A 17,432-nucleotide genomic window follows, 5' to 3' on the forward strand; every position below is an offset into this window, starting at 1 on the left:
CAAGCAAGAGCTGTGGAGGGCTTGCTGGATGCCCTCAACACCCAGGAGGAGGGAGGGAGCTAGCAAGCTAAGGCAGGTGGCCCTCCTGGCCCCTTAAGGTCCATCTGCTTGAGGCCCAGAGTCCTTGGAGTACAGTCTACACCTGGAGGGGACCCATTCCTGCCAGTCTGTGGCAGGGATGGCATGCCACCTCTGCCAGGCCAGGACCCCAAGCCCGATCAGCATCAGCGTGGTGCAAGCGCACAGGCGTGAGCTGATCAGTGACGAGGGGCAGGTACACAAGGTGGAGACAAAGACCAAGAGGACGGTTGCCAGCGAGAGGAGCAGACTCATGAACTTGAACAACATCTGCGGGGGACGGCTTTGGAGGTGCTCCGCTGCCTCCAGTTGGGTGACTTGCTGTAGCATCTCCAGCTTGGATATTCGGCTATTGAAGGTCTCCATGATCTCCTGCAGGAGACGAAAATGCACGCACCAGAAGTCAGCACAGAGCTGTGGTCGTTTATTGAGTTCTTAGGGGTGAGCAGAAAGCACTGTGGGGTGGGTATTCGAGGAGGGAAGCGGACAGCCTAGAGCACATTCAGGGCAGAGGGGAGGGCGCAGGCTCTCCAGCAACGGGGAAAGCTTCATCTGACCCGGCTGCACTCCCCCATCCACTGTCTCCCAAAGCTGAGGACCTGGTCAAGACACAGCTACCCAGGGACGGGGGTGGGCGCTATGGGAATGGAAAAGTGAGGAGAGGGAAGCCAGGTCTAAGGAGGGGTCCTGAGAGGGCGCTCCCTACACCTGCAGCCGCAGCAGAAGCAGCTCCACCCCAGATCTCCCGAGTCAGAGGTTCACGGGGGGAGCACTGCAGCACCAGAGTGGCAAAAGCAGCTCAGCCAGATGGTGGGAAGCAGAGCGTGAGTGTAAAGATCAGATGCTGCTAGCTCTGAAACAAACGTGTGTGGCCATTCAACCCTCAGGAGCGGGCAGCTCGAGGACCCGTGTCTTGCTTTGGTTTGGGGGTATCAGAATGGATTCGCTCATCCCTGCAGTCTTCTCACAAGGCTCCCCCAGGAGGTTCTCACCCATATTTCCTTGGCTCTCTCATAGGATAGATAGGCCATTCTCTCTTCGCTGCAGGCCAGATTGTATTGGAGGTTGTAAATCTCATTCAGCTGTCCCTGCAGGCGACCATTCACCTGTTCTTCCATCAGTGCTTGTCTTGGGAGCAAAAGAGAAAGTAAGATTCCTTCAGTGCCTCGCTCAGAGCTCATGCCAACAGCGAGCGGTCCTGACCTAGACTAGATTTGGGTTCAGCTTCTGCCTTCCTCCTCCCTCCCCAGGCTCTAGGGAAAGCCTGTCTCCCACTCCAGGTCTGCCTGGGAACACCCCAAACACAACGCCAGCCACACGCACACCAATATTCATATATATTTTATATGTAGTTACTCCTTTGTAACAGCTTTACAAAAATAGCCACAGACGAGAGGTTGTAGAAATGACAGTGTGAACTATCGCTGTGTGCGCTTCGGTTCCGCAAATCCCCCGGGACCAGTGTTGAGCATGAAGTCCAGCCTGCAGTTTAGCCTGCAGTTACTCTATAGAAACATGGTGACTATAAGGATTGAAAAGTCACAAAAGACCACAGATTCCAGTACAATTCCATTAGTTACGAAATGTCCAGAATAGGCAAATCCATAGAGACAGAAAGCAGATTAGTGGGTGCCACGGGCTGGGGGTGGGGGATGGGCAGTGGCTGCTAATGAGTACAGGGTTGCTTTGGGGCTGGTGAAAATATGGTAGGACCGGGGCACGGTGGCTCACGCCTGTAATCCCAGCACTTTGGGAGGCCAAGGCGGGTGGATCACGAGGTCAGGAGATCGAGACCATCCTGGCTAACACGGTGAAACCCCGTCTCTACTAAAAATACAAAATAAAATTAGCCAGCCGTGGTGGCAGACGCCCGTAGTCCCAGCTACTCGGGAGGCTGAGGCAGGAGAATGGCGTGAACCCGGGAGGGGGAGCTTGCAGTGAGCAGAGTTCACACCACTGCACTCTAGCCGGGGCGACAGAGCGAGACTCCGTCTCAAAAAAAAAAAAAAAAAGAGAATATTGTCGAATTAGATAGTGGTGATGGCTGAACAACTCTGTGAATATACTAAAAACCTGTGAATTGTACACTTTAAAATCGTGAATTTTATGGGATGTGAATTATATCTCAATAGAGCTGTTATTTAAACAAAAAGAGAAAAGTGAATCATGGCAATAGTTGCACAATCAGTAAATTTACTAAAAACCATTGAAATGTAGTTAAAATGGTGTATTTTATAATATGTAAATTATATCTCAATAGAGCTGTTAAAAAACCACAAGCAGGCCAGGTGCAGTGGTTCACAGTTGCAATCCCAGCCCTTTGGGAGGCCAAGGCAAGGGGATTGTTTGAGGCCACGAGGAATTCAAGACCAGTCTGGGCAATACAGTGAGACCCTGTCTTACAAAAAAAAAAAAATTTAATTATCTAGGTGTGGTGGCATGCGCCTGTAGTCTCAGCTACTCTGGAGGCTGAGGCAGGAGGACCTCTTGAGTCCAGGGTTCGAGCTGCAGTGAGCTGCCATCACGGCACTGCACTCCAGCCTGGGCAGCAGACTGGGACCCCATCTCTAAAAGAAAACAATCACTACCTGTTGTGTATATAAGTAGTAAAAGTATAAAACCATGCATGGAAAAGATAAGCACCCAAATGAGAATGGCGAGGCCAGTATAGCGAGGCCAGAATAGCAAGGAAGGGAGATGGTGCTGGAAAGGGGTAATGAGGGCTTCAACGGAATATTTTAAAGTTTTATTTCCTAAAAAAATAAGATTTGAAGTGAATATGGCAAATGTTAAGATTTCAGAAAGCTTGGGCTGTTAATTATGTTATCCTGTACATTTTCCCTTTGCTTGAAATACTTCATAATTTAAAAACTTCTACAAAGTTCCCCTTTTGGCACCACAAAGAACAGGCCAGAAGGACAGAGGCCAGGGGGCCAGTGAGGGGGCTCTGGCACCACCGCTTACGTAGAAGAGAGAAGGCACCGGAGAGTGATGCAACCCATAGACTGGCAGGGCTGCCGCCCCAGGAGGCCCAGGAGGGTGGCGGCAGGCCTCAGGTGCAGGAGGTCTAAACGGTGGTGCTGACAGAGACGGGGAAAACAGTGACGACTTCTATTCGGTCCCACTCCAAGGACTTGACCAACACCCACACGGAGAAATCCCCTGGGCACTGAATAAGCTGACAGCTCATTTGTTGAAAGCCAATTTGTCAAAAGCTGGTTCCTTGCAGCATTTCAAGGAATATTCCATTTGTCTCTGCCCCAGGTCCCTGTTAAGAAGAGAGTCGGTGGACAACATGGACTAGGCTACTGCTCACAGAGAGGGGGAGTGGGTCGGCAGGATGGTCACCCCGAAAATAGATTCCTCATTACTGTCTTTCCATTTACATGAATGATGTAGCTGCGAGAACATTCAAGATTTAACTGTCCTCGGGAATATGAAGTCAATCTTCATCAATGTATTGGTAAAGATACATGAAGATATTCTTCAATGCATTCTTGAAGAGCCTATTCAGATGTTAGTAAACAATATTTTCGTAAGGATATTCTCTCAGTCTCCCCTTCTCTCTGGCCCCCATCTCCTGGCCCTCTGGCAGCCGCGCTCCCTACTCTTCCTTGGTCAAGGACCCCTCTCTCTCCACCTCCTACAGTCACAGAGGCAAATGGACAACTCTGGAGAATGCTCTTATGAAGACAAAACAATGACCAGTCAACCCAGACACCCTCAAGACAGACCAAAGGTGTTAAGACCACCCTCTCCAACACAAAGTGTTCTAAACTTTATTTTTTTTTCAAAATAGTGTTTTGTTTTGTTTTGTTTTTGAGACGGATCTCCTTCTGTTTGCCCAGGCTGGAGTGCAGTGGCACGATCTTGGCTTGCCGCAACCTCCGCCTCCCGGGTTCAAGTGATTTTCCTGCCTCGGCCTCCTGAGTAGCTGGGACTACAGTATGCGCCATCATGCCCGGCTAATTTTTGTATTTTTACTAGAGACAGGGTTTCACCATGTTGGCCAGGCTGGTCTCCAACTCCTGACCTCAGGTGACCCACCTGCCTCGGCCTCCCAAAGTGCTGGGATTACAGGCGTGAGCCATTGGGCCCAGCCAGAAAGAGTATATTCTTGATCATTTCTGAGAATTTGCTTTTGGCAAATTGAGCTAGAGCCTAATCATGGCCTGCAACTTGGAGGAAACGTCTGAGATGGAGAAACAGCTGTAGGAGGGGTCAATAGCCCGGGTGCAATCGGTACATGTGGCTGAGATGGATGAGCTCGCTCTGAGCAACTGTGCCAAAGCAAGGGCCCTGGGGAGCTGGGGAAGAGCCAACAAAACAGAAGCCAAAGTGGGAGGAAGATCGCCAGGATGGCTCACACAGGAATCCAGAGGATGTAGGGTTACAGTGGAAAGGTCGAACATACATGTAACTGGGGCCTTAGAAGGGGAGAAATGAGAGACTAGGGCAGAATCACTATTTGAAAATATAATGGCTGAAAATGTCCAAAATTGACAAAAAACATCAAGCCATAAACCCAAGTGGCAATGCGAAGCCCAAGCGGGATGAATGCAAAGAAAATCACACCAAGGGGAGGGTCAGCGGCACAAAAAAGAAGAGAAAGAAATCACACCAAACATCATCATAGCAAAACCACTAAACAACAAAGAAAAACAAAAGATCTTAAAAGGAGCCTGAGGAAAACAAAACTGTGATCCAAGGAGCAACAAGAAGACTGGCAGCTGCCTTTTCAACAGAAACCATGAAAGTCAGAAGGGAATGATTTGTTCAAAATGCTTATTATTTCCAAAAATTAAGTGCCAACTTAGAATTCTATGTCCAGCAAAAAATATCCTTCAGGGCCGGGCGTGGTGGCTCACGCCTGTAATCCCAGCACTTTGGGAGGCCGAGGCAGGCGGATCACGAGGTCAGGAGTTCAAGACCGGCCTGGCCAACATGGTGAAACCCCGTCTCCACTAAAGATACAAAAATTAGCCGGGCATGGTGGCACATGCCCGTAATCCCAGCTACTCAGGAGGCTGAGGCAGGGGAATCACTTGAACCTGGGAGGCAGAGGTTGCAGTGAGCCAAGATCTCACCATTGCACTCCAAGCTGGGCGACGGGGTGAGACTCCATCTCACAAAAAAAGAAAAAAAAAATCCTTCAGAAATAAAAAGGAATGATGGCATGTGTGAGGCAATAAGGTGACAGTGACTGCATATTTAACATTGTGGACTTGTTTTAAAACATTTTTGTATGGCATTTAGGCTATGTTAACAAAATGATCCATATTTCAGGTTCACACTGAAATATTTACAGATGAACTGATATAATGTCTGTGCTTTGCTTCAACACAATAAGAATGAGAGGAACCAGTTCAGAGAACAGATCAGACCTTAGGTCAGACCTCCTCAGAGATCCAAAGATGCAGCATGCTCTGACATGGAGGAGAAGTCGGGGGAAAAATGGAAGATCTTGTGCCTTCAAGTTAACACGACCCAAAAGCCTGCAACAAAGGCCTAAGCAGATACCTTGAGGAAAGTCAGCCCGAGACTGGGTCCCTGGGGCTGAGAGGTCGCAGAGCAACACTGAAGCCTCTAGTAACCATAGCCTGTTATCTCCGAGCCTTGTCTGAAAGCGAAACATACCAGGACATTCTTGGGACAGAGGAGCTAGGGTCTGGATGCCCTCAAGGACCTGGTGTCCAGAAGGGAAAGAAAAGCATGGAGACCTGGCATATTCACTTCAGGGCATTTTCAATATGACAAGAGAAGCTATAAGAAAATTTCGCGACTGCCCACTTGCGGATACAGCCAGAAATACAAAGCAAGAGTGAAAGTTTTGCGTACTCGGCACCTGAGCAGCTTCTTTTTTATTCAATTTTTATTGAGGTAAATTTCATGTAACATAAAATGAATTATTTTAAGGTGAACAATTCAGTGGCATTTAGCACATGTGGTGTTGTGCAACCACCGTGGCTATTAATAGTTCCAGCACATTGGCCGGCTGCAGTCACGCCTGTAATCCCAGCTCTTTGGGAGGCCGAGGGGGCGGATCACGAGGTCAAGAGATCAAGACCGCCTGGCCAACATGGTGAAACCCCGTCTCTACTAAAAATACAAAAATAGCTGGGCATGGTGGTGCGCACCTGTAGTCCCAGCTACTCGGGAGGCTGAGGCAGGAGAATCGCTTGAACCTGGGAGGCAGAGGTTGCAGTGAGCCGAGATCATGTCACTGCACTCCAGCCTGGCAACAGAGCGAGACTCTTGTCTCAAAAAAAAAAAAAAAATTGTTCCAAGACATTTTCATCACCCCCCTTGAAAAAATACTATTTAGCAGTCACTCCCCATTCCCCATCACCCCAGTCCCTGGCAACCACCAATCCGCTTTCTGACTTGAGTAGCTTCTTATCTCTGAACCTCTACCAGCAATTTCTGAATGAGAGATGGACAAGATCATCAGATATGTGGAGACGGTCCTAGAGAAGCTGCTAGAAAATGACAGACAACCAAGTAAGGGGTAGTGGGGCACTGTAATGCTTTGGAGAGGAGAGGGCAGCAGGAATGACAAACCCAGGAGGCATTGACTCAGGGAAAGAAGAGGAAGGCAGGGTCAGGTTGAGATCTTGGCCAAATCCCTGAGCTCATCAACCTAGGGTACTCCATTGATGAATTATCAAGAGTCATTGGCCGGGAGTGGTGGCTCACGCCTGTAATCACAGCACTTTGGGAGGCCAAGGCAGGTGGATCATTTGAGATTAGGAGTTGGAGACCAGCCTGGCCAACATCATGAAACCCCGTCTCTACTAAAAAATACAAAAATTAGCTGGGCGTGGTGGTGCATGCCTGTAATCTCAGCTACTCAGGAGGCTGAGACAGGAGAATCACTTGAATCCGGGACACAGAGGTTGCAGTGAGCTGAGATCGAGCCACTGCACTCCCTCCAGCCTGGGCAACAGAGCAAGACACCATCTCAAAAAAAAAAGCCATCAACAACTTACTTTTTTCTTTCTTTCTTTCTTTCTTTCTTCTTTCTTTCCTTCTTTCTTCTTTCTTTCTTTCTTTCTTTCTCTTTCTTTCCTTCTTTCTTCCTTCTCTTTCTCTTTCTTTTTCTTTCTTTCTTTTTTTTTTTTGAGACAAGGTCTCACTCTGTCCTCTATCACCCAGGCTGGAGTACAGTGGCACAATCATACCTCACTGCAACATAAAACTCTCGGGCTCAAGCGATCCTCCTGTCTCAGCCTCCCATGTAGCAGGGACTACAGGCATGTGCCACCAAGTCCAGTTAATACTTTTAAATTTTTTTGCAGAGATATGGTCTCACTTTGTTACCCAAGCTGGTCTCAAACTCCTGGACTCAAGCAATCCTCCTGCCTCGACCCCCCAAAGCACTGGGATTACAGCCATAAGCCACCACATCTGGCCCAATTTTTCTTTACGATCTTTCAAGGACTTAGTTTGCAGATAGGAAGCAGAAAGGAATTGTAAATTCAGTTCCATCAGCATCTACTTGGGGCTTACACACAAGTATTAATTAATTCTCACAACAGTTCCAACAATAGTGGGATCATTATTACCTCCGTGTTACAGTGTGAAAACTGAGGATTGCACACTTGAAGCACCTTGTCCAAGGTAATTCAGTAAATACCTGGCAGAGAGGAGGCTGGGCCAGGCCTAAATCCAGAATCAGCCCTCCTGACCCTGCCCTGATGTTCCCAAGACACAGCAGATAGAGTTCTGACATACATGGAGGAGGGAGGCAGCCCAGAGGGCGAGCTGGGTCCCTTCAGGAAGGGAGGAAAAGAAGCATCCAGACTGATCCACGAAACAGGTACTCACAGAACAGCCATCATGTGCCAACATGTCTTTGGGCAGTCACTTAGACACAGTGGCCGACCTGAATGTGCTGATATTTTGACGAGAACAATACAACACAAATGAATACCTACACAAGGGAGAGCAGTTCAGGCAGTGAGTGCTGCGAGAAAGGAAAAAGTAGGGGAGTGACAAAGACTGGTCCGGAGTATATAAAGAGCTCTGACAACTCAACAATAAAAAGGCAATCCAAGTTGAAAACAAGCCAAAGACTTGTTGGCTGATAAGCACATGAAAAGGGGTTCAGCATCATTAATCATGAGAGACAGGGTCACACCCACTAGTTTCATGGGCTAGGATAGTGGTTCTCAACCAGGAGCGATTTGCCGCCCCGCCCGCCAAGGGACATTTGGCAATCTCTGGAGAGACACTTCTGGTTGTTACAAATAGGTGGGGCACAGTAGGCTAAAATTGCCCCCCTAGGCTGGCACGGTGGCTCACATCTGTAACCCCAGCACTTTGTGAGGCTGTGGTGGGCAGCTTGCCTGAGCTCAGGAGTTCGAGACCACCCTGGGCAACAGGGTGAAACCCCGTCTCTATTAAAAATACAAAAAATTAGTTGGGTGTGGTGGCACGCGCTTGTAGTCCCAGCTACTTGGGAGGCTGAGGCAGGAGAATTGCTTGAACCCCGGAGGCGGAGGTTGCAGTGAGCCAAGATCATGCCACTGCACTCCAGCCTGGGTGACAGAGCGAGACTCTGTCTTAAAAAAAAAACAAAAAAAGCCCCCCCGCAAAAGATATCTATGTCATAATCCTTGGAAACTGTGAATGTTACCTTCTATGGACAAAAAGGGGGCTTTCCAGAAGTGGTGAGTTTAAGGGTATTGAGATGCAAAGATTATCCTAGATTATCCTGGTGGCCCTAAATGCAATCACATGTATGAGAGAGAGGCAAAAGGACATTAGACACGCACAGACGAGAATGTCATGTGAAGACAGAACACAGGTTTGAAGATGCTGCCCTTCAGGACTGGAATGATGTGGCCACAAAATTAAGGAATTTGGCAGCCACCAGAAACTGGAAGAGGCAAAGATCAGTTTGTCCCCTAGAGCCTCCAATGACAGTGTGTCCTCGCCTGATTTCAGCCCAGTGAAACTGATTTCAGCCTTCTAGCCTCCAGGACTGTGAGAGAATCACTTTCTGTTATTTTAAGCCATGAAGTTGGGGGCAATTTGTCACGGCAGCATCAGGTAATTAATTCACGGCACCACTGGCATCAAGTAAGTGGAGACCAGGGATGCTGCTCATCATCCTAGAATGTACAGGACAGCCCCGCACAACAGAGAATCATCTGGGCCAAAATGTCGACAGTGCCAAGGTTGACAGAACATGGGCTAGGGTGATGAAATTTTGGAGTCTAATTTCACCAAGTTGTGGCTGAACTTAAGAGGCTGAAATTTAAAAGACTGATCTTGCCAAACGTTGGCAACTGGAACTCTTATACACTCCTAGCAGGACTGTAAAATGGTATAACCATGTTGGAAAACAGTTCCTCTTTTTTTTTCTTTTCTTTTTTTTTTTTTTTTTTTTGAGATGGAGTTTCACTCGTTGCCCAGGCTGGAGTGCAATGGCACGATCTCGGCTCACCGCAACCTCCGCCTCCTGAGTTCAAGCGATTCTCCTGCGTCAGCCTCCCGAGTAGCTGGGATTACAGGCATGTGCCACCACGCCTGGCTAATTTTGTATTTTTAGTAGAGACAGGGTTTACTCCATGTTGGTCAGGCTGGTCTCGAACTCCCGACCTCAGGTGATCCACCTGCCTCAGCCTCCCAAAGTGCTGGGATTACAGGGCTGAGCCACCGCGCCCAGCCTTCCTCTTTCTTAAAAGGCTAAGCATACTGCTATGGTGTACATGTCCCCCCCAAAACTCATGTTGAAATTTAATGGCCATGTGATGGTGTTAAGGGGTGGGACTGGTAAGAGGCGATTAATATTAATATTGTTATCATGAAAGTTTGGCCCCCGCTCGCTCTCTCACGCCCTCTTGCCCTTCTGCCTTCTGCCATAGGATGATGCAGTACAGAGGTCCTCACCAGCTGCCAGCGCCTTGACATTGAACTTCCTTTCTTTATAAACTACCCAGCCTGAGGTACTCTGTTACAGCAACAGAAAGTGGGACTAAGACACATAACACTTCTCTGTTATCTAGCAATTCCATATATGAAAGCATATGTTCACAGAAAGACTTGGGTGAGAACGTTCGTAGCAGCTTTATTCAGTTGCCCCAACTGGCAGCGGACCAGGGCATAAGCAACCTGCAGCGTCTCCATGCAATGGAAGCCTGCCAAGCAATACGAAGCCATGAGCTACTCACTCACACAGCTTGGGTAGATCTCAAAACAATTCCACGGAGCAAAAGCAGCCAGACGCAAAGCACCGCGTGCCGTGCGATTCCACTTACATGATGTTCAAGAGGAGACGAAGCTAGAGTGACAGAAACCAGAACAGTGGCCAATTATGGGAGACGGGCATTCACTGGAAGAGGGTGTGAAGGTACTTTCTGGGGTGGTGGCAAAGCTCTTTATTGGCATTTATTTGCCCAGGTGTAAACCTTTGTCAAAACTTGTTAAACTGTATGCCTAAACTTCAATGCAATTTCACTGTATAAAATTACCTCAAAAAGGCCAGGCGCGGTGGCTCACTCCCGTAATCCCAGCATTTTGGGAGGCCGAGGCAGGTGGATCACCTGAGGACAGGAGTTCGAGACCAGCCTGACCAACATGGAGAAACCCCATCTCTACTAAAAATACAAAATTAGCCAGGCGTGGTGGTGCATGCCTCTAATCCCAGCTACTCGGGAGGCTGAGGCAGGAGAATCGCTTGAACTCAGGAGGCAGAGGTTGCAGTGAGCCGAGATCGCGCCATTGCACTCCAGTCTGGGCAACAAGAGCAAAACTCCATCTGAAAAAAAAAAAAAAACTTTACTTCAAAAAACCCCGCTTCCAAAAGAATAAAAGAAGAGGCCATTTGAACGTGGTAGCCTGGGAAGTCCCTTTGAGGAGAGGACATCAGAGCAGAGCCTAAAGGACAAGCTGAGCGTGGGAGTTTCCTGTGGCTGCCATCACAAAGCGTTACAAACTTTGAGTGGCTTTCGCAGCAGAGATGGCCTCTCTCCTGGCTGGGGGTCCAGCAGTCCGAGAGGAAGGCGCAGGCGGGGCGGGCTTCTGCCAAGGACCGAGAAGGCGCCTCCGCTCGGGGCCTCTGTCCCAGCTTCTGCCCTGCTGCCCATCTGCGGGCTTCCTTGGCTTCTGCCACGGCAGGTCGGCCTCAGCCTCTGTCTCCACACCGTGCTCTCCCTCTGGGTGTGTCTGTGTCTCCGTCTCCCCTTTCTGTCAGGACACAGGTCACATTGCATTAGGGCCCACCCCTCTGCAGAACGACCTCGTCCAAATCTAACTCATCACATCTGCAAGGACCCTGTTTCCAAATAAGCTGGTTCCTTGTCACCAAGTGGAGCCTTCAGTGAGTTGATGCCAAGGCAGGTCTTGGGAATTAGAAATGGGGTAAGAAGCAATGTCCTCCAGCCAGGTGTAGGGGCTCACACCTGTAACCCCAGCACTTTGGGAGGCCGAGGCGGGTGGATCACTTCAGGTCAGGAGTTCGAGACCCCTGGTCAACAGGCCAAACCCCATCTCTACTGAAAAATACAAAAAGTAGCCAGGCATGCTGGCGGGTGCCTGTAATCCCAGCGACTCGGGAGGCTGAGGCAGGAGAATAGCTTGAACCCGGGAGGTGGAGGTTGCAGTGGGCCGAGATCGTGCCACTGCACTCCAGCCTGGCGACAGAGTGAGACTCCATCTCAAAAGAAAAAAAAAGAAAAAGAAAATCGAGCTACTGCATGGTGCAGAGAAAGCATTCGCCAGAAGGCAGTCATTTTTGAAATAAGTATCTGAGACCCGACTTGTGCCCCAGCTCAGCTAGGAGCACATGTGAAGAGACCAGAGCTGGCGAGGTGATTCTGGTCCTGACTCCCACCTTCCCAGCCGACTGCGACCAAAGGACGCCACCTCCCTAACTAGTGCCAGGTATCTAGCGGACTCTTGCCACCCCCATGTTGTCTCCTGCCACCACAGAGTCAGGGCCAGCCGCTGTGGCGCTGCAACCACCTGGCAGGGGCTGCCGAGCTGGAGCCTTTTCGCCAGCAAGGGTCAAGGCAGGTGTGAGACTGCAGGGAGAGGGCTGGCTCGCCCCACTGCAGGGCCCAGTCGCTAAGAGAAGCGTGGACCTGCTCTTCCAACTGGCCCCTCACCCTGGCTCTCCAGGCTCCTGTCCTGGCTCCCTTTCACCCTCCCATAGGTGGCTGCTGGGAGCAGTTCCTCCTCTGCTTCCAGTCCCCAAAGCCAAGGCCTCACCTACACTTCTCCTCCTGAAGGGACTCCAGCAACAGCTGCAGGTCAGTCAGAGACCTCTCCTTTAGGCTGTGATAGGACTCCTGGAGGCTGAGGTGGAACCTCTTGGCTTCTTCCAGCTCTTCCTTTACCTTCTGCAACAGCAGATTTTGTTGCTGGGCCACATCCTCTGTCTCTAAGCGCGTCCCCTGCTGTAAGCTCTGGAAGCGACTCTCCAAGGTGAAGGGTCTGCTGGCATCAGGCAGGTTGACAGGCCCGTCTTCCCCACCTGGCTTGGGGGGCTCTGAAAGCAGGGCCTTCTCGCTGGGTGGCTCGCAATTGGCTGGGTCGCTTTCTGCCATCAGCAGTAAGCCCTTGGGCCTGCAGCCTTCCTCCAGCTCCTGGAGCTGCTGGTGACACTGGCGGAGCCTGTGCTCGATCTGGGCGATGGTGGCAGAGGTGCGCTGGTTCACCTTCTCAAAGGCCTGCCGGATGTGCGGCACCTGGTGGCGGTCTGCTTTGGATACCAGCTTGAGGTAGCTCACAGTGTTGCCATCCCGACTGGCCTTCTCCACTCTCAGCTGCTCTGAGAGGTAGAGGATCCGGTGCCTGACACTATCCTGTAAGTTGTGGGCTAGGCCCCCATCCGAGAGGCTGGAAGGGCCACTGGGGCCGCCTTCGCTGGATGACAGGGACCTGCATGAAGGCACATTGGAGGGGAGGGTTGCGCTGGGGCTCCTGGTGTGTTCCGCCTACATTGGGAAACAAGAAATCACAGTACGGTGCTCTGTGGGCCGCAAAGTGTGGGAGAATTGGACACGTTATGACTCCATAAAACACTTCCACATACACATGGATACTTACACACGCAAGATTCGTGCATTCAAGATGGGCCCGACACAGACTGAGGAGGTGATGCTCATCTTCAGGGCCCCTCTCTCCGCCTTTTCAGCGTCTGACTCCTTGCTCCACATGTATGCCTAAGACCCACAGGTGGCCAGACTGCCTTCTACGTCTGCCTGTTTTTGCACTGCACTCCTATTTTCTCTTCCAAAAATTACCAGTTGTGGGTCTCATTTATAAAGAACTATTCTTGTAAAGTATGGCATAAACTTATTTCCGTTAACCCTTACAGCTTGCTGTATTGCTACTCCCAGGGAGACAGGAAGGGTTAGGCAGAGAGATTTGCCTCCTAAGAGGTTCATTCATTCATCCAATCATTCATTCAACACGTATTTTCTGAGTGCCTACCACGTGGTACAGAAGCCAGATACATTCCTTGATCTCATACAGCTGACGGTCTACGGCAGAAAATTCTATCGTAACACAAAAGAATGAGTCTCTCACATGGTGAGGGGGTTAACATTGCCTTTGACAAAGAGCCCAGTTCAAATCCTGGCTCCACCACTCTGAGACCTTGAGCAAGTTAATAAACTGCTCTGAGGCTCAGTTTTCTTACCTGTAAAATAAAGATGGCAAGAGCAGCATAGCTGGAACCCAGCCCACCAGAGCAAGGAGCTAGGAGAGGGAGGTGGGGGGCAGCTCAGGTGCAGCCTCTGTTCTGTTTCTACTTTTTTTTTTTTTTTGAGACAGAGTCACACTCTGTCACCCAGGCTGGAGTGCAGTGGTGCAATCTCGGCTCACTACAACCTTCGCCTCCCGGGTTAAAGCAATTCTCATGCCTCAGCCTCCTCAGTAGCTGGGATCACAGGTGTGCACCACCACACCCAGCTAATTTTTGTATTATTAGTAGAGACAGGGTTTCACCATGTTGACCAGGCTGGTTTCCAACTCCTGACCTCAAGTGATGCTCCCGCCTCGGCCTCCCAAAGAGTGCTGGGATTACAGGGGTGAGCCACCGCATCTGGCCTATACCTCAATTTTTAAAACGCAAAGTGATACCGCTATGTACCCAGTAGATTGGTCAAACTCAGACAGACTGACAACAATAAGAGCTGGCAAGGATATAGAGCAACAGGAACTCTCAATCATTACTGGTGGGAAGAAAATTTGTACTACAACCACCTTAGGAAAGCACTTGACAGTATCACAAAGTTGAAGACATGCATACCAAATGATCCAGCAACTGCATTCATAGGCAATATTCCCAGGAGACAAGTACACTGATGTTCCCGATATCCAACAACTAGCAACAAACCACCTGCCCAGAAAGTGTAAGTAAACTGTAATATATGCAACAATATACTACTGTACAGCAATGAGAATGAACTACAGCCTTGAAAAACATGAATGCATTTCACAAGCATAATGTTGAACAAAAGAAACCAGACAGAAAATCCATACTATATATGGTTCCATTTACATAAATTCCAAGAGCAGGCAAAACTAAACAATATTATATAGGGATGACTACACAGGCAGGAAAGCATAAAGAGCAGCATGGATGTTGGCAACAGAAATCCCAGGATGGTGGTTCCCACTAGGGCGGGAGAAGGGGATTATGATTGGGGTGACTGTGGAGGCTGGGGTGCCTGGCCTGAGTAGTGGTTAAATGTGTGTTCACCTTATCGTTATTTCTTAAAACATACATCAATGTTTTCTGCACCTTTATATACATACGCCAGATTTCACAGTTTTCAAACTATTTAAATGTTCAATATAGGCCAGGTGTAGTGGCTCACGCCTGTAATCCCAGCACTTTGGGAGGCCGAGGCAGGCGGATCACTTGAGGTCAGGAGTTCAAAACCAATCTGGCCAACATGGTGAAACCCCGTCTGTACAAAATAGAAAACAACAACAACAACAACAAATGCCTGGCATGGTGGCTCACACCTGTAATTCCAGCACTTTGGGAGGCCGAGGCGGGTGGATCACCTGAGGTCGGGAGTTCAAGACCAGCCTGACCAACATGGAGAAACCCCATCTCTACTAAAAATACAAAATTAGCCAGGCGTGGTGGTGCATGCCTGTAATGCCAGCTACTCGGGAGGCTGAGGCAGGAGAATCGCTTGAACCCAGAAGGCGGAGGTTGCAGTGAGCCGAGAACGTGCCATTGCACTCTAGCCTGGGCAAGAGCGAAACTTCATCTCAAAAATAAATAAATAAAATAAAATAAAAATACAAAAATTACTCAGGCGTGGTGGCACACACCTGTAATCCCAGCTACTCGGGAGGCTGAGGTGGGAGAATCACCTGAACCCGGGAGTACAGGTTGCAGTGAACCAAGATTATGCCACTGCACTCCAGCCTGGGTGGCACAGTGAGACCTTGTCTCAAAAATTGAATAAACAAGGCCGGGCTTGGTGGTTCACGCCTGTAATCCCAGCACATTGGGAGGCCAAGGTGGGAGGATCACTTGAGGTCAGAAGTTCGAGACCAGCCTGGGCAACATGATGAAACCCCATCTCTACTAAAAATACAAAAATTAGCCGGGCGTGGTGGCACACGCCTGTAGTCCCAGCTACTCGAGAGGCTGAGGCAGGAGAATCGCTTGAACACAGGAGGCAGAAGTTGCATCGAGCTGAGATCGCGCCACTGCACTCCAGCCTGGGCGGTAGAGTGAGACTTCGTCTCAAAAAAATAATAAATAATAAATAAATAAATGTTCAATTGATGGATTTAATGGCAGATTTGATATGGCTGGAGACACTATCAGTAAATTGCACAGAGGAGCTAAAGAAAGTATCCAGGCCGGGTGCGGTGGCTCACACACCTGTAATCCCAACATTTTGGGAGGCCAAGGTGGGTGGATCACCTGACGTCAGGAGTTTGAGGCCAACCTGACCAACATGGTGAAACCCTGTCTCTACTAAAAAATACAAAAAATTAACTGGGCATGGTGGTGGACACCTGTAATCCCAGCTACTTGGGAGGCTGAGGGAGGAGAATCGCTTGAACCCAGGAGGCAGAGGTGGCAGTGAGCCGAGATCGCGCCACTGCACTCCAACCTGGGCAACAAGAGCAAAACACCATCTCAAAAAAAGAAAGACGAAAGAAAGGAAGGAAGGAAGGAAGGAGGGGAAGAAAAGAAAAGAAAAGAAAAAAAGTATCCAGAATGCAGCACAGAGGCACAAAGAAATAGAAAACTTGAAAAATAGAAGACATGGAAGGTAGCATGAGTAGGTCTAACAAAAATCCAATTGTCACTCCAGAGAGAGAAGACAGAGAATGAAGCAGCAGCAATATATATATATTTTTCTTTTTTTTTAAATGGAAACGGAGTCACACTCTGTCGCCTAGGCTGGGGTGCCGTGGCACAATCTCAGCTCACTGCCAACCTCTGCTGCCCGGGTTCAAGCACTTCTCGTGCCTCAGCCTCCTGAGTAGCTGGGACTACAGGCGCGTGCCATCACGGCTAGCTAATTCTTTTGTATTTTTAGTAGAGATGGGGTTTCATCATGTTGGCAAGACTGTTCTCGAACTCTCAACATCAGGTGATCCACCCACCTCGGCCTCCCAAAGTGCTGGGATTACAGGCATGAGCCACTACGACCGGCCACAGCAGCAACATTTTAAGAGATAACTCCCTAAGAACTTTCCAGAACTGAAGAAAGACACAAATTCACAAATTCAAGAAGCCCAGTAAATCCTAAGCAGGGAAGACAGAAATAAGTCCACACATGAACACAAGATTTTTTTTTTTTTTTTTTTGAAAGTGTTTCGCTCTTGTCGCCCAGGCCGGAGTGCAGTGGCGTGATCTCGGCTCACTGCAACCTCTGCCTCCCGGGTTCAAGCGATTCTCCTGCCTCAGCCTCCCAAGTAGCTGGGATTACAGGCGCCCACCACCATGCCCAGCTAATTTTTGTATTTTTAGTAGAGACAGTGTTTCACCATGTTGGCCAGGCTGGTCTGGAACTCCTGACCTCAAATGATCCGCCCACCTCGGCCTCCCAAAGTGCTGGGATTACAAGCATGAGCCACAGCCCCCGGCCGACACAAGATGTTAAAAGCAACCAGAGGAAAAAAAGCTGATTACCTTTAAAACCATGACTTTTAGACTGCAGGCTGCCTTCTCAATAGCATCAATGCAATCCAGAAGATAGTTGACTGATATCTTCGATACACTGAGAGAATAACTGTCAGAGAGGAAAAAATAGGTCACATGCAAAGAATCAGAAGTCAGAATGGCTTCAGACTTCAGCAACAGCATGGGGAACTAGAAGACAATGAAGTGCTGGCTGGGCACGGTGGCTCACACCTGT

At 49.3% G+C, this 17,432-nt stretch overlaps 1 protein-coding gene across 1 annotated transcript; it reads right to left on the bottom strand.

The window, feature by feature from the left end:
- Window positions 1-93: 93 nt before the first annotated feature.
- On the bottom strand, window positions 94-17,218 carry LOC115833324 (testis-specific protein TEX28-like). The gene is made up of 4 exons (XM_030807417.1): window positions 17,207-17,218; window positions 12,295-13,022; window positions 1,071-1,206; window positions 94-450 (listed from the first exon to the last, which is right to left on the bottom strand). The coding sequence occupies exons 1-4, from the start codon at window positions 17,216-17,218 to the stop codon at window positions 94-96; spliced, it is 1,233 nt and encodes a 410-aa protein (XP_030663277.1).
- Between the last annotated feature and the right edge of the window lie 214 nt (window positions 17,219-17,432).

Source organism: Nomascus leucogenys, chromosome X, assembly GCF_006542625.1.
Source record: "Nomascus leucogenys isolate Asia chromosome X, Asia_NLE_v1, whole genome shotgun sequence".
In the NCBI taxonomy this organism is placed as follows: Eukaryota; Metazoa; Chordata; class Mammalia; order Primates; family Hylobatidae; genus Nomascus; species Nomascus leucogenys.

Bases quoted from the DNA above. Each gene is read 5' to 3' on its own strand.
- LOC115833324 (XM_030807417.1), bottom strand. The intron at 1,207-12,294 runs GTGAGGCCTTGG...TTTGCTCCCAAG, and splicing joins CTTCAGGAGGAGAAGTGTAG to ACAAGCACTGATGGAAGAAC. The intron at 451-1,070 runs GTGAGAACCTCC...CGTCTCCTGCAG, and splicing joins AGAGAGCCAAGGAAATATGG to GAGATCATGGAGACCTTCAA.